The sequence below is a fragment of the Drosophila suzukii genome, chromosome 3 (genome assembly GCF_043229965.1).
Source record: "Drosophila suzukii chromosome 3, CBGP_Dsuzu_IsoJpt1.0, whole genome shotgun sequence".
NCBI lineage: Eukaryota > Metazoa > Arthropoda > Insecta > Diptera > Drosophilidae > Drosophila > Drosophila suzukii.
In genome coordinates, this window is record NC_092082.1 from 80253772 (window position 1) to 80276263 (window position 22492).

General features: G+C 42.7%; 2 protein-coding genes across 3 annotated transcripts in view; both read right to left on the minus strand.

Annotated features, from left to right (window-relative positions):
- The window catches only part of Sb (serine proteinase stubble), a 33443-nt gene extending 29428 nt beyond the window's left edge, over nt 1-4015 (minus strand). The window contains exon 1 of the mRNA XM_065865991.2: nt 3616-4015. The gene's annotated coding sequence lies outside the window, so the exon portion shown is untranslated. The remainder of the gene's footprint in view (nt 1-3615) is intronic.
- Nucleotides 4016-17896: 13881 nt separating this feature from the next.
- Akt (Akt kinase) lies at nt 17897-22484 on the minus strand. Of its 2 annotated transcripts, none has more exons than XM_065865493.2 (7): nt 22395-22484; nt 19488-20291; nt 19231-19428; nt 18766-19155; nt 18472-18705; nt 18261-18407; nt 17897-18187 (listed from the first exon to the last, which is right to left on the minus strand). In XM_065865493.2, exons 2-7 carry the CDS (start codon nt 20010-20012, stop codon nt 18104-18106), a joined length of 1578 nt encoding a protein of 525 aa, XP_065721565.1. In that variant the 5' UTR covers nt 20013-20291; nt 22395-22484; the 3' UTR covers nt 17897-18103. The 2 variants fall into 2 exon arrangements, with proteins under 2 accessions (XP_065721565.1, XP_065721564.1); XM_065865492.2 differs by having other exon boundaries at nt 22003-22440.
- Nucleotides 22485-22492: the final 8 nt, after the last annotated feature.

A 22492-nucleotide genomic window follows, 5' to 3' on the forward strand; every position in this document is an offset into this window, starting at 1 on the left:
AGAGCGTATGCCAATATTTATACGTATACCTGGTGCTCTCCACTCTTTCTGATGATCAACGGCTGATAGTCGGAGCCCCAAACATATCTATCTTTTATTGCACGCAATTTCCTTTCGGCTCAATTCGTTCGCCAAATCATTTCCCCCGTTCTGGGCAAACATTTTGAGTGCTCCTCCAGCTTCTCTGTTCCTTCAGAGATAATCAGCGTTTGGACCGGGGAACGCTACCAAAACGAGCTACCTGATTGCCCCCGGAGTGAGAGTGCGGAAAGGAATGATAGTCAAGTGCCAAGTGGATCTCGCTCTGTGTGGGTATTAGCATGGGTAATCAGAGATGGGGCACAGCCCTCTCGGAATGAGGGAAGCTATGATAGCAACCATGATATACCGATCGAAGATAATGAAAGCCCTGCCCGAAGGATACACATACTCAATGTTCTGCAGATGGGAAATCATACAATCTGGTCAGCTACAAGTGTTTTCATCGAAAGCTGCCTAGCCCAAAGTTAGAAGTTCATAAAATAAGGCTCAGAACTCAGAAAATGTCTTTAGTACTTTATATCATAAGGAAATCTAACGAACTTAAAATTAATTGTATTAAAATTTAATATATACGGGCAGCAGCTTCCTAAGGAGATGTATACCAAGGTATTCTATTTTATTTCCTACCACAAAGTGAAAGAAATCATTGGTTGGCAAATCAAATCATAAATAAAATCATCCATCAATAGACGGCTCTCACAATCGGTTTGAACTTCCTGTGTGCCAGTGGCTTCGTCATCATCTGCAGCAACCGCATACCATAGCCACCCATATCCACATCCACCACTTCTACCACCCTAGCCACCTTTAGTACGTCTAACCACCAGCCACTTGGATATGGGCCGCCAATTGATTCCATTGCTAATGACTGCTAACGGTTCCACAGACACTTGCCGCAGCTTCGATTGCAACTGCAACTGCATCTGCGGAAAGGAAGCCAGCGGTTACCGCTGCAACGCCCTAGTCGCCGGGAGACTCTTCCAGGTGCAGACCACGACGCACTTCACCTGCGGCACAGTCAGGATCCATGATTGTACATTTACAAAACGAATGTCCAACAAACAAAAATGTTACTTAAGAAATAAAATAATATGTTTTAAACTACTAAAACCTTATTTCATTTCATTCCTTATCTGTTTTTCTGTAGAAAATAAATAAAAAGGGCAATACTTCGTGAGCGTAATAAAACCCAGGCCATGAATCGATTTAAATAAACATGTTAGAAAACCCTAACAAAATCCCTTAATTGAAAACACAGTAAGTACTAGAAAATCATTTTTAAAGTAGGTGCTTTTCCGTAAACCTTAACTATTTACAAACAATTCGTCAAAACCCATACTTAAATAAAGGTTATATTTAATTATGAATTAAAAAAAAATTAAGCAAATAAAGTTTAATTAGAAATCGGATGTTACAAATATGAACTCACACATGATATGACGTATATTATAACTTTTAAAAACCCACGTTTATTTAAAATCACTTAAATAAAAAAAATTTGTATTCCTCAGTGGGAGTACATATATTTTCTTTTCTAGCAAAACCTTTGGGTTTCCTTCTCCTCGAGGCTCCACTGTCGCACGTTTGCGTGTGGCTTCCGCGGCCGCCAGTTGGAGATTGATTGGGCACTCGTTTATTGTCAGTGGAGCTGGCTTATCGCATCGGTGCAATTTGTTTGCGCCGCTGCTGCCGGTGGTTGAGGTGGTTCTGGTGGTGGTGGTGGAGGTTCCCCGCCAATAGAGTGGACCCTCAACGAGAGACTGGCTGTGGAGCAACAAGTGGTTTTCCTCCAGGAGGATAGCGGTTGGAGATTGGAGGACTCACTGCCAATGGGCACGCACGCAATGCGGCTTAATGACCCCGCAAGCCTTAATTAAGGCCCAAACTAAAGCGCTTTGATTGATTTACACTTGCAGCCCGCAAACTGCCCGGAGACAGGGACAGCGAGATGGAGAGTGCCACAATTAAGGGGGAGGATCAGGGGGGCTGGCTGGCAGACGAATCCGGCTGCTTGCATAATTACCCCATAAGACTCAATTAACTGTAAATTAAAGAAAATGCTCGCTTACATTATGGCTGCACTTAATGTCGCGTGTGATAATGGTGCAGATCTTCCCTGGCACTCAAAGCGACTTTGCGAAGTTTACTGAAGAGGTAAAGTGGAAAGCCGAAGAGGGTAATACTCTTACAAACAGGTGACATTTTATGATACAACACTTTTTTATGTTAGAAAAAAATATTTTCTAAAAATATCTAACAGAAGGATGGCCAATACAAGAGAATAAAAACTTTTATCATCGGTTTCTGTTACTGACTCACCGATTATAACCGATTGTAAGGTAATGTAACAATAATACAAAAAATATTTAGGAATGCTAACGACTAGTCAATGTACTCTTTAACACCAAAAATAAATATAGCCCTTATTTTAAGTACTAACATTTTTTTCACTTTAAGCAAGTATTTAATGGGAACTACGAGTATCTTGTTCAGAAAAACCTCGTTTATCCAGAAGCTATTATGTATAATGTTAAATACAAGGTAGAGGACTTGTTAAATTGAAACTTGCTATAGTACATTGAAAGCTATTATACCCTTAGATGGAGAGTATTTTAAGATCATCGCAGAGTAAAAGCAATTTTTTTGCTTCCTTTTTCTGCTTTTGTTTTTGCCTCAGATGCCACTGCCACTGCTTCTTCCTCACACACATGGAATTAGAGCGGGTAAAAATGTACGAGGAGATAAAAGAGAGGCGAATTAAGTAACAAGGCACTTAACGTTAACACTTAACAAGGCAATGTCGTGGCTGTCTGAAGCTTAGGGTACACGTATACTATGCACCGGCCATAAAACGGAGAAGTATCTCGAGATGGAGCTGGAAGTTTGGAGCTGGCAACGAAATGCCATTAAGTGTCATTGCTCATTCCTGCGAAAGATTGATATCGGGCTTTAAATATGCGTACTCCGACAACGGGCAGATGGGCGATGGGATGGCATATCAGGAACTCGGGAACATCAACACTGTCACGGGGTCGCGAAGAGTGTGAGTCACTGTGACTGCGACTGCGACTGCAGATCCCCAAACACCTTGGCCAAAAAGCTTCCCATGACAGCAGAAGGCGAAAGACATTCCGAACGGAAGCCACTAGCCTGTAATTACGTATGTACTTTCCAAAGAATGAATTATACGTCTGCAATTCACACACACAACATTCTCGGGGTTAATAACTTTCTTCTCTGAGCTCTTGGCTGAAAGTAAGTTTTCAGATGGCTTTCCATCAAATAGGTAAATTGCATTTTTATTCCCTGAACAGAACTTTTTTAATCACAGGTTAAATTGACAAACTTTTTTCAGATAATAAGAAACAATTATATTTTAACATTCAATGTAGTAATCTTGAAATAGTTTATTGAAAAAAGTATTATACAAATTGATTTTTTTATTGGTGCTACAGAATTTTTTCAACCACAGACATAAGAATGCAATGTTAAAGAAAACACCTGCGTAGAAGTTACCCAAAACTTTGATTGATCGCAGCTTTACAAACCGCAGAGATCGCATCCAATACATACCAAAAAGCAGTGATCGGCAGGTGGGGCCGCGAATGTTGGCCCACAGTGAACTCCAAGCTGGCTCCGAGTGTGGCAGTCAGAGCCAAAGGCAGTTTGCGGTTAAAGCGGCTTATCACATTAGCACACTTCCAGACTTCCAGGCCTTCGAGCGGGGACAGAAAGACCCGAACCCGAACCAAACCGAACCGAACCGGGCTAAAAGAGCCGCTGGAGAACCGTTAGCGAGCGCGACATTCGCATCCTGCTTGGGATTGGGATCCTTCGCACACACGCACAGAACCGAACTGCGCCGAGATACAGATACAGGTGAAGATTTCGATATATCGTGCTACGAGGAGATACTCTACAGAGATACGGATGCGAGTACCGGCCGACTGCACTTAACTCTTCGCCTGGACGAGATCTTAACAAAACTAACTCGATCGCCATTGATCGGACGCATTTCAACTGAAAGTCAAGTGGAGAATGCCGGCGCTGACGTCGACGTCGACAGCGACTGCTACGTTGGCAGCGAACTGCATTCCCAATCCCAAGTCGCGGCTTACTCACAAAATAAATAAAACAGAATGATACAAACACACGAAAAAAAAAACAGCCAAACCGAACTGTGTGCAGAATTTATGGCTTGGGCTGTGGCCGTCCGGAGAAATGCTCTACAAGGCGGCCACTCAATAGATCTTGGGTCTTCCCAATGAATCAATAGCTTTCCCAGAGCCACCAAATGAATTTGGCTTGCGTAAGACAAAAGATGCTTGGGAAACCCGCTTGAATTCAAGATCAATCTATAAGGTCCCAAAGAAAGTGGCTTTTGACTGCAGTATGGGGGACCACCCTATAGTAGTGATGGAAAACATAAGATAGGAAAGCCTAGATCTCGGGTAACAGTTGCTATTGTTGGCTTTTAGGAGAGAAATTAAGAGATATACTTGAAGTTATATTAGTTGAAAATAAAATAAAGTAATGATTTGAAGATAATAGCTGTAAGACCCATAGTTTAATTTATGATTAAGGAATTATATCCCAAAAGGTACTACATTTCTCGCAAATGATTCATGTAGAAGATTAAGTTCTGAGCCGGAATCAAACGTCTTCTTCGACATAATTCAAAAGGAAAACCTGAATAAATTCCCTCCACGTCATAACTCCAATACTTTGTGTTGATCCTCCGTTGACATTATTTATGGAAGCTCTTAGGAAACCGAGGAGACCAAAATACCTCCATGTAGCGCACAACAAAGTGTGGAAGAAAAGCAACGTTCTGCGGCGGTGCTGCTCATTTTCTGTGGTTGCATGGTGGGGCAGATGGAACAGGTGGGCCAGGTGGTGCAGGGGCAAGTGCAACGGGCCAGCAGCACAATCGAGTTTCCACCAATGTGAATTAAATAGTTGGCCAAAAGAGAGGCGACAGAGAGCTCGAAATGCCGCTAAAAAACGCAACAAATCCCAGACGATGGCCACAAAGTAATGGAAATATTGAGAATTCCTTGGCCGCCACTTCGACGGGGACTCCATCTCGGTTAGAGTCTGGGTCTGAGTCTTGGATGTGGCATAGCCGTAACTCAAACCGACCATTAGAAACGAACATTAGCAGAAGACGTCTACGTCTAAAAGCTGAAAATGCTGCAAACGCTGCAAAGGAAAGAAAGAACTAACGAACCTTGACAATTAAGTTTGCGCCACTCTGCCAAACCCAATTGGAATTCAATGTGCATGCGATGGCAGAAGCAGAAGCAGCCGGGGATTTCGAGATGGAGGAGGCGGTGTTCCAGAGGCGGAGGATCTGCAGCCGCAAATGACGTTGATGATCCTCCCCAGTCTCCCCATCATAACGAAGCCGGAGCCTCCAAGCCCCAGACTCTGGAGTCGCTGTCTGTCGCTTGCTAATTCCCCAACAAATGTTTGCTGTTGCTGTTGGCGGCTTCTGCAACATGTGTTGCAACAAATCGGCAACCGACAACTGCAGCTGGAAAGTCGCGTGATGATGCGCCAAGTGGAGAGGAAAAATCTCGTTAAAGGTCGTGTCACAAATTCGCGAAAAGGGGACAATGCCAAGTGCCAAAAAGCAGCAACAACACAGGCACGGCAGCAACATCAGTTGCAAGTTGCGAGTTGCAAGATGCAGCAGCAGCAGCAACATCAGATGCAAACTCGTGCCGCAGCTAACACAATAAATTTTCTCTTTCAGCCTGGGCAAATCTCGTGGTGAACTGCGTACATGGGTGGCCAAGTGGTGCTCCTCCTCAAGCTCCTCGTACCGCCCCTTGGCCACTAGTAAATGGTAGCAAAAACAATCTGAATAAATTTGTCGCTAACTCTAGACTTGGTCCACGGCAGCGGGTGGAAAATTTATGAACTCGTTGATAGGCTGATTGTGATCTTTCGGGGAAATATTTAGTTGAGAGTCAGTATAAGATGAGTTGGCTGGGGTGGGATTAACCTATTGAGTAATATATTGCAGTGATTGTATCTTTTTTTGCGAGTTTTTATATGATTTTAACAACGGACTCTTTAGACATTTTTGGGTATTATTAATCCTTTTCTAGCATACTTTAGAAAAAGAAGAACAACCGAATTTAATACCAGGTCAAAAGTTGTTCTTACAAGATACAATTATAACATCAATTTGATAATAACCTTACTTTTTTTGCGTGTAGGTATTAAACGTCTTTACGTTCGCTTTATACCCTTTTTTCTTAGCATTATTACCTACAAGTAACAACCAGGCCGTCAATGGGCTCATCTATGGACTAGCTAATAATAATAAGACGGTACCTAACATAGTCTTGGCTTTTAATAGCCCACCATTTAATGTAAGCCATTTCGTTTGATTTTAGCTTTGATTCAACCCCACCCATCAATATTATCCTTAATACAGTGCAAATTCCGCCTTAAGTACTTGCCATTAAGCATCATTGCAGTAACTTTGTCTTGGCCATAACTTGGCTCCGAGTACCAGGGTACCCTCATCGGGGTCTTTAATCTCCCGCGGTCCGACTGCCGTCAACTGGACCCCATCCTCGATGTTCCATCCTCCACACACCATCCTCCAGACTTTCCACGTCCACAGCTTCATGCGTGACCCCGATTCCCACAAGACTGGAAATGTTTATGGGCGGAGGAGCAGGAGGGGATCTCTTCGGATCGGGATTGGGTTAGGGATATGGATGGGCTGCGATAAGCGATCACGGAATGAGGGATAACTGGTCGGTTAATGAATGGGTTCGCAATAATTGATGCCACTTTAAATTGGCCAAATGTTGATGGCCGAGAACAGGAAGGGAAAGTTGGCCAAGGGACTTGTACAATATGGGAGGCTGTCCCAGCGAGTGTTGCAGGTGATACTCGGACATGGAGTCGGAGTGATATTTCAACCTTTCTCCCGCTACCCAAAAGCGAAAACATTTTGCGAACGTGATGGTGGATGGGGATGGGGTTGGGGATGTGGCTGTTTGGACATGGCCTTTTAATCAAGCCCACATTGCGAGGCAAGTGATTTTATGCCTTGCATTTCTGCGCCTGCGCCTGCGCTCACTGACCAATTTAGCCGGCTGAGCACAAAATTTCACCGCAAGATCATCGCACTTGGCACGCAACCCGAAAGCCAGGCCCAAAAAATCCAAAATCCCCAACTTGGCACTGGACTGATGTTTATGTATGAGTTCAGTCACATTTTGGGCCAAGCCAAACGGTTAGTTTGGATGTTGAAAATTTGAAAATGGGATCACTGCTGCTGCGCTGCACTGGCTCCCTGACTGGCATTCGCATGCTCCAATTAGTGCAGCGATGGGATGGGATGGGATTGGATGCGATGGGATGGGGATTGCATTGGATGGGCTAGCTGTCCAGTTAGCCAGCTGTCACTCCCGGTTATATCACCCGAAACCCACCGAAATGGGAGTTGAATGCACCCGCCAGCGGGAAAGGTGAAAAGCGGGAATTCCATTGGCCTTTTGACTCCTGGGAAGCTTGTGGAAATCGACTGCATCACATCTGCCGACTGCAGACAACCGACAACATCACTCATACGTGAATGATTCAATGATTGCATGATCACGAGGCAGATGCACCAGCAAAACACACAACCAACCACCCACCTGTCCATCTTTGCTGGCCGCTGGGGTGTTGCATGAATTTGCGCAAATCTTTTAAAATTTAATTAAAAACAATTATTTAAAAATAAAATTTAATTAATTGCAATGTTGCATGAGTAGACACCCCGCTGCTGATACTGTAACGGTGGCACTGGCCTCGCCACATGGGGCATCCACACCTCCAGCTCACGGGTGGCACGCTCCCCCTCCGCCTCCTCCTCCTCCTCCTCGGATCTACCTCTTCCTACCCAGCTGCATGCGAAATGAAATGCAATGTGCTTTATATGGCCTATATAGCCAAGTCGGTGTGGCATGGGAATAATTAAGTTATGCTATCTCCTACCTCGTTGCATAATCAGCAGGTTCGGACTCGAGATTCGAGGTAATGGAATGAAAAACATTCTTCGGATTAGGATTAGTCTTCGTCTTGTTTATTGAGCGGAGAGAAATGAATAATAAAATGCAGAACAAAGAACTATAAAGTAGCCAAGCTGAATTGATTTTTTATGACTTGGAGGAGATTAAGATACAAAGATAGATGAAAAGATTGTGAATTTAATTTATTCCAGCCGAGGATTGGTAAAACCATTTGGAGCACTGCTTATGGTTAAAGGTTACTATATTTTGATTACATTAGATTATATACTTTAAAAGCTCAAAGTCCTAACATTGAGAAAACACTATATAAGCTAATGAAATCGTTTTATTCTTTATATCGGTATAATCTGTGTTATAAAAATTATGTAAAGAGGTCTGAATTCAAACGATATGAATAACTTTGTATAATTTTATCACCACACATATAATCAATTTTAAACAGATTTTTCAGGAATATTCATAACGCGTTATCATTGCTTTTCAAGCGTTTTATTAACGACTTAACAAATATTATTAATTCTTAAAATAAAAATTATTTAACCTTTCGTGAATTTCGTTGTTTTGCTTGATTTATTATTATTTGTTATGGGTCTTAAGCAATTACTTATTTCAATTCGTGCAAACGGAAATGGTAAACACAACAGGTGTGGTGGAGAAAGTATTAATATAAGCTCAAGATTAAGATAATATTTGTTTAAACACAAAATGTATTTTATGAAGTGAGACAAGAGAGATAAGCACGAAAGTGTTAAGCTTGTGATAACAAATCGGAGCTGTCAGTGCTAAATTAGATTAAATCGCTTGTTTACCAACCTCGGATGTGAAATCCCAGCACTAAGCACTAAAGCTGGCCCCATCCACAAACCCAAAGTTCTTGGGCTGCCTACATGCTGTCCGAGGCTGGGAATAAAGAAATTAACATGTTGCCACAAACTGCAGTTATGCCCTGGAACGATCAGCAACAAGCCAGCAACAGAGCTCTAACCACTGATATTGGCCCACGGGCAAAGGCAGGCAACACATTTAAGAAATGCGCCCAAAATATGCCGAGAACAAGGAAATGTTTACTTTGGCAGTTAACGTGCCCCGCTCCACTTGGACCCAATAATTGCCGACCAGAACCGAAATAACAGCCCAACTTGGACTTGGCCGAATGCTGTACGCATAAATTTAGCCTTAATTGGCTTTAATATTATGTTGTCAGTCCGAAAAAAAAAACCAAACAAAACAAAAAACCGAAATCAGCAACGCCAATCAAAAAGGGACAGGATGGGAAATCGGAATTCGGACAGGATCGGGAATTTGGGAACGGGTATGGGGATGAGAATGGGACTGAGACTGGGACAAGAGTGGCCAAATGTGGCACGTTTTCGGATGGTACGGTGTTGGGCTTAATCAGCGGTTTCCATGCAATTGCCAAAAAAATGTCTTACACAAAAGAGGTGGAATGGGCCGAAAGATGCAGATATGCATGTGAAAGTAAAGAACAGGCCCTTAAATAAGCCCAGATCACAGTGATTGCCATGGCAATGATGATGATGATGGGTCATGCATTGGACCCTTGCCACCATCCTCTACTTCTTCCCTTTCTGCCCAACAACCTGTTGGCCTTTTTGGCGCATTAACGGCTAGCCAGAGTGGCTAAAAAGCGGAGGTGGATGACGGGAGGCGGGAGGAGGAGGAGTCCGATGATGGGGCAACCTTTTAGACAGTCAGGTTCAATGCCACCCAATGCGACGAAGGCAATAAAAACAAACTACCAAATTTGAAAAAAAAACACAACTGGGCAAGAAGCTCAAGTGGAAGACGAAAAAACTACCCAACGTTTATATAGCAATTACCAACTCTGCTCGGGTTTCGGATCATATGCAAGCCGCACTCTTTTTGCGGCAACTGTGTGTGTGTTACATCAGAGCTAGAGATGATCCAGTGATTAGGGTTTAAAAAAGGATTATAAGGGAAACTTACAAAAATATGTTATGATTTGGTTTGATATAATAATAAGATGGTGGTTTGAATGGAATGGAATGGAATTATTTCTTCTTCTCGAATAGCAAAATAATTTTTGTGAATTTTCTTCTATAACCTAGTATCTTACAAACTTCGTCCCTATAACCTCCAAAGACTTATAAACAATTATAGATTGGGTAACACGATCTTCTCTATTCTAATTTTAAGCTCAGTTTACTCTAGACTAATTGATTGTAAAACCTTAACTCCCTCATTATAACTTTGATGATCTATGAACAGACTTTGGAGTTTAGCAATACATTGTGTATGCTAATAAATTCCTCTCATTAAAACCCACTGGAAAGTGCTTCGTTCCGGATTAAGTTCTAATGCTGCATCAGGGCCCATCACTCTCCCAGCAGGAATTAGCCCATATCACTTACTCATCTCTGGCCATGGTCAGCTGCTACTTTGTGGGGTTTACTTAGTGGCTGCTGCTGGGATATGGATATATCTAGGTGTACATATAGATGTGTGTGGGTTTGCATCTATGTGTGCGCTGGGCATTTTGGCTCTGGCCAGCAACAACATCAAAAGTTCATTATGCGCGCTCGCGAATCGTGACATTGCATAATGGCCGCTGCAAGTGGACTGCGAATGGCCAGGCGGACATGCAAGGCGCCGCCGACGTCTTCGTCGTCTTGGTCGTCTTGGCCGTTCCCCAGTCAAAGGTGGTGTTCCGAGTCCACCAAGCACACACATTTGTGGGGAGAGGGGATGGAGATGGGGATGCCACACCTACCTGGAAGGTGCAACAGCTTGGGTTGGGAAATTGATTCCCCGGCTAACGGCAGAGTGTGCCGCCTGCTGATCTCTGTCCACATCCACATCCACATCCTCATCTACATTCACATCCACATCTTCATCGCATCCCCATCAGTCAGCTCATCATCGTCAGCAGCTACCGCACACAGTGTTCCTATATTTCTAGGAGTGTGGGTCAACCTTACCCTAGTGTTCCTAGACAGCGGAAATCATAAAAAAGGTTTTAATTTTTCATTCAAAAATGAAAAGAAAATAGATATCGGATTATATTATACATTATTATTTTTTGAGCAATATTTTAAGTTAAGACATATTTATTTTCTTATTTTTAGTAATATTTATAAAAATAATACTTAACCTGAATAACTTGATATGTGCTAGAATGCCGAATCTTTCTACCACTATTGTCTGTTCATTCACCAGTTCATTTAAATATTTTCTAAATTGCCCCAAGACTGTGATTTATTGCAAGACCCATCGAATTGATGATCAATTCTTCGGGAGATTTTTCTCCAAGTGCTCCCTTGTCTCACATCCTTTGTCCAGGTTGCAATTAGAATCTTTGTCGTGTCGCTGGCTTATCGCCGCACACTTTCCGACATTTTCGAGGTGTGTTCGGCCAGCTTTCTTCTGTCTTGCCAGCCCATTCTGGCCCATCTGAGACGAGACCATCCCATACCATTCCGATTCCCATTCCCATTCGCAATTCCCCTCCTGCAAGAGATAAAAAAGAATATGTTGCGGGTATTTTTTTGCCATTTCTCTTTCTAGGTTATCGCTTATAACAACTCGTACATGGCTCTTTTTTGTCATACTCCATGGACTGCGACTATGAGTTTAGACGGAGTCATATAATAAAGGCGTTCCAAGGCATGCTCGGAAATTGTCCAACGTCTATATTTGGCGTCTATGCTGTGTTCTGTTCTCTCCCAACCCCAAACCCCCCCAAAGATCCCGAGATCCCTCCTTTCAGCTGACAACAAGTTGACCATGGAGCCAAAGACTCTCCTTCGGAATGGGAGTAGAGATGTGTGCCATGTTGACCCGTTTTTATTATGTTCAACATGCGGAGGAGGAGAGGAATGAGGAGGTGGCCAACTGGAACGCTTGACATGTGCACCGAAGCCAATCCAAAACGCTGTTGAACATGACCAAAATATTCGCAATGCGGTCAAAGTTGAAAAGGTTCTCGGGATCTGGAGTGAGTGCATCAAGTTGGTCAGTGAGTGGATGAGTGCTTGTTTTTTAGATAAACAAATGTACGCTACCGAAACGGAATCTGGAGTGTGCGAAGTTGTTTGTACTAGTAGCAATTGCCTAGATAGTTGCAACTCATATGCCATATGTAGGTGGAGATAGGACTTTATGGAAGTGGATGGATGGTATTAGATGGTTTTCATATTATTAGATGATATAAGCATCATATATTTCTTATTATGAACTAAAATTACCCAACGATTGTAGTCAATAGCAAAGATATATATATAAAAAAAAAGATATACAAAATCCTTCTTATAAACATGATTCCAATTAAGAGTAGCCCCTGCTAATGATCTTTTCACACAAATATTTAACCATATCTACTACTTGCAATTCCGGATAAGTCGTGTTTTATCCAAGTGATAATCTACAGACGAGTGGCAAAGTAGATCATCGTTAGCCATTAGTTGATCATTAGCAGATCACACATAACTCATCTCATCTCGTAAAAGTGGATCACTTGTCGCCACACTTTCCCGCACTCCGGCGGCAATTAGCCGCCGGATTGGAGAGCCATCAATTCCCCCGTTCGCTACCGAAGAGCCTCCCCACAATCAGTCTCAATCAAAGATTGTCCGTTTGGTGGCTGGTGGAATCGACCGATGTTTAGGTGATCCCCTTAAAAGCGAACAAACGAAAATTGCAGCGAAATCGGCGAATAATGCGCGAAACAAATAAATAATTGCCCGCTAAAAAGTCAAACAAATCTTCGGCTACACCAAAAAGGAGTAACAACAGCCAAATACTGACAACGCCGATTGCTATATATAAGCGGCAAATAATATTAACAACCAAACAAACCGAACACAAGCGCCGATCAATCAATCAATCATTTTCACTCAGATGTCGAAGGCGAAGTTGAGGCTGGATTGAGTTGGATATCCAGCCGGCTGGCTGGTCGGTCTTGCCCTATGGATTTGATATGGCCATAACCCATAAACCTGTCCCTGGGACCCCTCTTCTGAGCCATCTTCTGCTGTCCTGTCTGGGCGGCTGTGCAATTAAATAAACGAAAGTTTTTCATTAATTTCGATTGCAGCTAGACGACACTTAGACCAGGGTTTCCTTCTCCCCCTCTGATCTGTGAACAATTCCAATTCATTAGCCACGCTTTGGCTGGGCTTTTGGGCCTGCTCGCTGATGGCTGGAAGCCTGTTTTTTAGGTGGACCTGGTCTTGGTCTTGGTCTTGCTCTTGGTCTTGGTACTGCTCTTGGTCTTGGTCCAAGACCTGATCCGCTCTGGAGTGGGGCGTGCTCTCGTGCTGCTCATAAATGTCTGATGGATGTGACGTGCCTTGATGTATTTCACTTTTCTTCTCCGCTTTTCCTAGACTCCAATGCTGAAGTTGTTAAGTGCCAGCACATACTCATGATGGCAAGCAAAGGCCTATGCTGCCGCTGCTGCCCAACAGCAACAACAAATAGTTGTTTGTTATTTTTCTAGTTTCAGAAATTTTCACATTACTATAAAGCAAAGAGAGCCCCCAAGAGCTGGAGGTGAAAATAGAAAAATCGCTTGGCAAATGAAAAGCGCGAAAAACGCGCGTAGCGAACAAAGCAAACGAGCCGCTTCCCTCTTGGAGGGATGAGGGCATAAGTTGGTAGGAAAACAATGTTGGTTCAAGCACACATTTTCCAAAACGTACCCGATTTCCCAAGTTCACTTGTAGTTAATTAGCATTCGTTAGTTTTATCAAAATTGATTTGGTACCAGTGGGTATTTTGAGTTGCATTTCCGTTTAGTGTGAAAAAGTTAGGAACCCTTCCTATGAAAAGGTAAAATACCTATCCCAACTCATGTACATTTTCCAAAATTAATATTTATAACAAATTTTCTAATCTATCTTAATATCAACCATATACAGTGGAACAATGATAACATAAGCCAAAAGTAATTATACATACCAACATTACAAAAAACAGATTTTTAAGAGTTTTACTATGATTACCGTTCTATGATTACACAGAATTTTTAATATATTTTATACCATCTTTAAATTGTTTTCAGATAAGATACCGCCTAAGAGCATCAAGCAATCGCTGCAAGCATTTTCCATTGCTGGCTTTCATTTGGATTCGGTGTTTGCCATTTCATTTGTCGTCTTATCCGTCATAAGCTCTCTATCTCAACTCGGTCTCGGTTTAGCTCAACTTGACTTGGGCAGCTCCGAAAAGGGAAAGTACAAATCGCACTTTTCCAAAGCACTTAGGGCTTGCCAATGCAGTATTGGTCTAAGGATGCAACCCCACCCAGAAACAACCTCGACACGAATCGAAACGAACCGAACCCAGCCCATAAAACCCATCTCAAGTTCAAAATGATTCACTTTGATTCACTTTCGCTTTCGTTGCGTTCGAAATTTAATTTCTTCGCTTTGTCTCGGCTATTTTGGTTGGGCGCAGTTGCTAAAAATTAATAGCTTTGTGTCGCGCGGTAAATACGCGCTTATATCCGCTTATATCCGCCGGCTGGAGCGACACACATTCTGTCCATACATACCCATATACATATAGTGAGCACATATATCCCAGGCATATGTACTCGAGGTTGGGGGAAAGCTGCCTCCACTGCGTCCGCGACTCGGTGGCCCCCAAGATTGCGTTGCAATTAATCATCGGACAAAACGCATTGTTCGCGTTCCCCGGCAATGGCGATGGGATCGGAGAACTTGGAGGTCTGGAGGTGGAAGTGGAAGTGGGACCTCGGCCTGTCACGCACCGCTCTTGCCCAGAACTGCCCACTCTCATACTCCTATGTATTCCTCGGACTCCGGCTGCTGCTCCCGAATATTTAAGTCGGTCATTGGCGCTTGTCCAGTGGGTTTTTATTCGCCGCTTCCTCCATTTCCACAACCACTTCAGATGTTCCCTCGTTTTCGCATAGTTTTCTTGACCCAATTTTCCCAGAGGCTGGGGATGAGGTGAAAAGAATTCTTATTGCTGAAAATTTTCCGCACGACTTATGTAATCTGAAAAGCCGCTTACGAATGTTCTGTGAATTATCTATTGCTACTCGTACGTTTATACGCCTGTTAGCTGCCAACTATGTTGCACAACTTAAAGATGGTTAAAACACCAGGAAATCATTAAAAAAAGGAGAGAAAATCAAATGGTCTTAGGAAAATCATTAGTATAACCCATAACCCTCTTTGCAAAAACAAACTTCAAATAATATAATTTTTATGTACTTTTATTATTATGTTTTCACTGTATAATAAACTTGGAACGTCGCCGTCTTGTACGCCCACCGCAGACGCACATCGGTGTACCCCATTTTGGCCCAAACGCTACACAAGTGCTGGTCGTACAGGGCGGGGTATCCCTTCTCCAGCAGGTACTCCACCGCTAAAAAATTTGCGCTGTTTTTGTCAGCCACGGCTCCGACGAGGAATCTTTCCAGCGATTTGGTGTCCGTTAAATAATAGAACACCTCGTAATTAATTAAATTAATCGTAATCGTTATAGTACTTATGCAGATCGTATATTATCTACATGGTTGCTGCTCAGTTGATGTTAGTCCTCTTTGAATATACATAGTGGTGTATATATTATGTATGCTTTAGTTCGAACTCGAATCGTTTTATAAATCAGCTTAGTCATTATTATCATTATTAAATATTATTAATAATTAAAACTGTGCGAAAGCCGCAGTTTCGCCTATCAAAAATTACTTCTAATCAAATTTTCGGTTAGTATTTGGGGTCTGGATCTGGATCTAGGTTGTGGGAACAGGGTTATGTTTTTCTTTCTACAATACAAAAAACAACTCAAGTTGCTCGACTTGATCTACGATCTGATTGGATATATCTCTCTCGGTTTCTGTTAATATATAGTCATGTTTTAAACCATTTTGTTTTATTATTTTGCTTTAGAACACATTGTTGTTTGCAGTTCGTGTGAGTGTGTGTTTTAATAAATCGAAATCAAAAATTGTCATACAAAAATCAGTAAACTTAGACAACTATTTTTATAGATTTCCTCCTGCCCCGTTCGGCGGGGGGAAAATGCTTCGATTTGGGATACCTAGAGATGTTCACGTCCACTAAGGCTAGTATTCAATTTGCTTCAGCTGTCCCTAACAGTTTTCTAAATCTTTGCCATAGATCTCTAGCTGTTCCACCTATGTGGGCTGACTAACGAGTCTATCAAAAGGGTTCATGGGTCGGTTGAAGTCGTTCCTCGGATTGTATGTCTAGTAAGCCATGCTTAGGGGGTTCTATATTTTGTCTATGTATTGCTTGATCGGTTTGAGATTGATATTGGCTAGCCTAGGTGTCAGCCGCAAGCTTGGTGAGCAGAAAGCAAGGACCTTGAAGCTGTTAAAAGATATAGGGTTTGGTTCAATCGGAGCTATCTGATATCTTTCCGGGGCTTGAGCTGCCTTAGCTAGTAAGTTCGTTCCTAGTCCTGATTCGGAACCATCACAAGTCCAAGACCTTAACCGAACTAGCCCGACTGGCTGTTAACTGTCGGTTATCTTCGAATTCCTCCTAACTCTGCCGCTTCTTTGGCATTTTAATCGTTTCTTAATCGCTTCGTTTTCAATATTTGTTGTTTATTGTGTTCATCGATTGATAGGTTGTGTTTAACATTTAGAAGAGAGATTATGCTTTCAATTCTTTGTTTTCACTTGAAATGCCCGAACTTGAGTTACTAATTTTTATTTACAAAATTTATTTTGCTTTTCTTTTTGAAATATAAAATAAATTTTATGTTTAGTTTTGTGTTTTTTCTTGATTTTTGTTTTTATTGCGCATATAAAAATATCAAAAATTCTTTATTTTCTTTTTATATTTTATTCCGTTTATATAATTTTTTTAATCTTCCTCTTGGAACTATTTGTAAGTCTGTTGTTGTTGATTTATATATATATTTTTTTGCCTGACTTGCTCTTAGTATACAAAACGTGTTATGAACTTTTCAATGCCAAAAATTAAATGACAAAGATACATTTTTTTCTCGTGCCAAAGGTTAAACCTTATTTTGTGGCCTCAAAATGGAGACTGATTTGCCACGCGACACTTTTAATTTTTGTGTTTTTTTTGCATTTCATTTGAAAGGTTTTTGCCCTTTATAAATATGTACAAATATATTTTTCGTAAAAAATTATAATAAAAAATGGCGTCAATTGTAATTTTTTCCTTGCTATTATTGTTTTCGAAATATATGTCTGCCTGAATATAAGATTTAGTTGTTTGCTAATTATTGGCGCCTATAAACTGCATTGATGTAAGTTTCCGTTGTTTATTAACTATTAGTTTGTTTGTTTCTGTTGTTGTAGTTTTGCATAAAGCACAGCACATTAGAGGCAATTTTAACATTATATATAACTCGTAATTATTTCTTTCTTTTTTGCTTCTTTGGAGTATAAATAATGTATATATACGAGTTTTGCATGTGGGGGCGGGGTTGAATGTGTGTATTTCGATTTGTTGCTGTTCAGTTAACTTAACTTCATGTTTGCTATATGCTAAGTGTCTGCGTGAGTGCTGTCTGCGTGAATAATCAGTATCTGTATAAACATTCAGAGCAAGCGGCCCTTAGACGATCCGTCTAGTAGGATGCATGCCCTAATCCTACTACTCTATAACGCAGCGTCTCTGAGTCGCTTAGTGAAATGTTTTGCTTGCGTTTAAAATTAACTAATCACTTTTAGCGCAATGCCCAAGTGTTATATATTTATGTGTATAATCATATGTAGTAAATATTATTATTTTCCTCGGCTAAGGCTGCTGCCCTTTCGTTTAACGTTCCCTTTTCTCGTTATAAAAAATAAGTTACTATCAATTCAATTCTCTTATTATTGGTGTATATAAACTAGCAAGAAAACCCTTTGCTTGCCTTCGTTATCATGGTATAATTATTATTTAATATATTCTTGCTTTTTGTTTTCTTTTGCCCATTTCTATATGGTATAGGTATAGTATAGTAATAGGTGATGAAGCAGAACATGATGTGTGCTTGTAAAAGTTTGTAAACTTGTTCTATTGCATCGATGCGAGACTGGTGGAAGTACTAATGTGCGACGAGGTGCCCAACGTGGAGGCCATGTCTCCTTGGTAGCTGAACTGTGGCGGCGAAACCAAAAATATCGAGTGAGCATACAGTGACCCACTTTGATTGTTTCCCATAATCTCTTACCTGCGGGAAAAGCGGCTCTTCGGCTATGGAGCCTAACGGCCCGGTAGGATCCGGCGGCGTTAACTCCACACTCTCTCCCGTAAACTCCTTGTCGAAGTACCGTGTGTCCGTATCGGAGGTGACCTGAGGCTTAAAAGGCGGCGGTATCTGAGGAAAAAACGTAATGTGCAATTAGTAAGTATATAAAAATACGTATTCCACCAGCTCCCACCTTTTTCAGCACCAGATCTGACCAGTTAATACTCGCAAAGAAGGGATGTGCTTGAATTTCCTTGACATCATCCTTGCCACCGCCCAAACGCTTCTTGGGATCCTTGGCCAGAAGGCCTGCCAGCAGATTTTTCGCCTCATCTGTAATATTGCGTGGGAATTTGACCTCCTCCACCAAAATCAATGTAAAGAGCACATCATGATCACGATTGTAAAAGGGAAGACGACCACAGATCTGTCAAAAAATCATTTTTATTATAAATCCAATTATTAGCTATGGATGCAAAGGACTCACCATCTCGTACATAACCACGCCGGTGCCCCACCAATCCACCGCCTGGCCATAGTCATTGTCATCTAATACTTCTGGAGCTAGGTATTCTGGTGTTCCGCAGAAGGTTTTCGTTGTGCGGCCGTAGGTGATGTCCTCCTTGCACAGACCGAAGTCGGCGACCTTGATGTGGCCATCTTTGTCCAGCAAAAGATTCTCCAGCTTCAAGTCGCGGTAAATGATGCCCTGCGAGTGCAGGTATCCCAGGGCGGAAATGATCTCTGCCCCATAAAAGCGGGTGCGATCCTCGGTGAAGATGCGTTCGTGGCTTAAATGCCAGAAGAGCTCGCCTCCGTTTACGTACTGCATCACGAAACACAGGCGGTCGTTGGTTTGAAACGAATATTTGAGTGACTGGAGAAGAACAAAAATATATTTTAGATTAGCTTGCTATAATTGCTCTTTTAGTGTAATATAAACTATACTCACAATGAGGAACGGATGATTTGTGGACTTGAGAACACGACTCTCGGTCAGGGTGTGGGCCACCTCGTCCTTCTGGATAATGACCTCCTTTTTGAGAATTTTAATAGCGTACAGCTTGGCGGTGGCCTTCTCGCGGCACAGGATAACCTTACCGAAGGTGCCCTTGCCGAGCACCTTGAGGAACTCAAAATTCTCCAAAGTCTGCAACGAGATAACGAGTCAGTTCTATCACAATATTGGCCAGTGACTGTACTACTTACCACTTTCTTAACGCCGCTGCTGTTGCAGGTGGTGCCCTGCACGGAGAACTGCTCAGAGAGCTCCACCTCGGCAACGCCAGCCATGTCCACGTCGGACATGTCTGTCTGAACCAATGGCGACATGGCCACCTCTCCCACATCGATGAGCCGGCTGGACACCTGACGGATGGCCTCCGTCCATTGCTGGCGGTCCAATTCCGACTCCACGGCGAATGTCCTCTCGATGACCGTGGTCCATTGCAGGCCGCGGATAATGAAGGTGTATGGCTTGGGCCGATCTACGGTCATGATCTGGCAGCCGCGCACCGTAAAGTTATTGAGCAGTGAATCCGAGGCTGTGCTGGCACTGTCTGCCGGCTTGCTGCGGTAGCCCGTCAGTCGTCCATCGGAGTAGAGGATGAAGTACCGCTGGCGCCAGGTCTTGATGTGCTCCCCCCGCTTCATCAGCCAGCCTTCCTTGACCAGCTGCGTCAGCGGGTTGTCCATGCTAATGCTGGGCGCGTCGTAGGTGGTGTTCATCGACATGGTTCCGGATCCGTCTGTGGTGGCCGAGGGGCTCCTGTCTAGCCAGGATGGCTGCCTCCAGCTGTGGCTATCTGCACCGCCGCCGCTGTTGTTTGGATGGCTGGATTGGCTGGGTTTGATGTTGATGCTGGCGGTGGTGCTGGGCGATTCCGGGATCCTGGAGACAGGTCCTGGCGCTGGGGTGTTGGCAACCACAGTCGATCGCCGTTGCAGGGCAAGCGGTAGGTAATTCGTGTTGAGGCTGTTCCACAAAACCTAGGGACAAGCGAATGGGTATGCCTGTAAGAGAAGAAATTATAAATTAGAAGAGTGTTCGATATTAAATAATTATGTATTTGTTATGAAAATTGTAAAAATGAAATGAGAGCTTTTAGCGAAAGATTTTTAACGCCAATAGATGGAAAATTTTTTATTCTAATAAAGGGTTAGCAATCAGGATTAAGTAACCCTAGGATGTAAGCATTGTGGTGCCTACAAGATGGTAATTAAAGCTTCTGAAAGGGGTCAAGTTTATCTTAATTGTCCAAGTGGTTCAAACAAAATTTACTTCAATATCCTTTTGCAATTTTTATAAAAGACATTTTAAGAAGATAATGCAGTGTTTTTAAAAGATCCTTGTTTAACCCAATAAGTGGTTATATTTAGGGGTGAAGAATACATGTTCTGACTGATAAACAACACCTTTTAATTAAATGCCTCCAATCTAGTTGCGCTTGTCATAGAAATCCTATTTAGAAGAGAATAAAATTTATGAATAAAAACAAAGAGGATATTTAATAAAAGGAAAGTCAAGTAGTAGTCACTGTTTTGTGACTGATCCCATACACCGTAGAAATAAGAATATTTCCTTGCCTCCAATATGGTAAATAAAGCTGTTCAAAGTGGTCAATTATATCTCTGGCTGAGCTACCTTTAAAGGAAAAAATAAGCATTAAAAAGGGTGCCAAGTTACAGATACAACCCTCCCCCAAAATCGCCTATCTTACGCTGATATAGTAAGCAATTGTTATTGTCGTTTTTTGCATGTTTATGACAAATGCAGTTGGCGCTTGCGTCAGCAGCTGGTGCAAAACATTCGCGGCATTTCCGCCGGCAGAAGGCAGACGGCTGAAAGGGATTGTATCGAGTCGAGTCGAGTCGAGGAGGTGGAGGAGGAGTCGGGTTGGTTCGGATTGGATGGGATGGTATTGGATTCTTAGTCACTGGCCCACATGCAGATGTAGGCGCCATCGTCGCCTTGTTGTTGCTGCTGGCACTTTCGGCTTCAAACGAAATTCCCCGCCATGTTACGCAGCGGCGGTATGGCGATACGGGCGAAAATTGTTCGCGATTGCATTTAGCGCGAAATTAAATCAAAACAAGTCGACGGCGGCGACTGTTCATGAACTTATATATGTACATACATAAGTACATATAGAAATACATATGTTTGTATGTATATAGGGGGGGACACACACCAGACACACACATGGCCACCACTCGCAGTCGCACTCACACTCGCGCAGCTGCAAAAGCAACAGCAAAACCGAAAAGCATATTCATTTACAATTTGCGAAAATGTCAACGACGGATGGCCGCCGGCTGTACAAATTTCGCTATCTATCTAAAACTGTAAACAAATGTACATAAAATAAAAATCGACAAAATACACACAGACACGGCTGCTCGCAGACACACACACACACACACTCCGACACCGACACCGAGGCAGTCACACAGACAAGGCATGGCTGCATTGCAAAGTGCGAGGCCAGACTGTGGGTGCGAGGGGGAGGGAGACAGACAGTACGCGTGTCTGCCACAAAGGTGTGTGAGTGTTAGTCTATGTGTGTGTGTGTGCGAGTGTCTGGCCGTGTGGGTGTGAGTGAGTGAGCCAGCCAGTGTGCGTGTGTGTGTGTGGGCAGCGGCGACCTAGCAGCGCAACATGTCAAATCACTTCGTGGAAATGGAAATGGTGGAAAATGCTTGTGGAAAATCCAACAAAACCCACCTAGTTTTGGAAAAAAGAACGCGACTTTTGCTTTCGCTACCACACTGCTATTTGTTTTTCAGCTCGTTTTGGTCTTTTGCTTTCGATGGTGACGGCAGCGACAACGTCACGGGCCTTATTATTGTGCGTGTGTTGTTGCTGCTTCGACTGCTTGCTGTTGTTGTTGTTGTTTTTGTGTTAAGGTGCCAGACACCAGAGGACGGAACGAAACACACACACTTGCACTCGCGCACTGGTACACACACGCAGATTCAGTCTCTTTCCGCCACCCGGGCGTTTCCACTGGCTGTTTTATGGCCTTCCAACGCGACGCTGCAACAATTGCAAATGCCAGAAAACCTAATTTTCATAAACACAAGCACGCACACAGGCAGAATAAATTTTCCTTGTACCGTTTAGTTTTTACGCTTCACTTTTTTTCGATAGCTGCTGGAGATGTGAAAAGTGCATCAAAATACCAAAAAATCGATAGATCTCGAAAAAATATTTA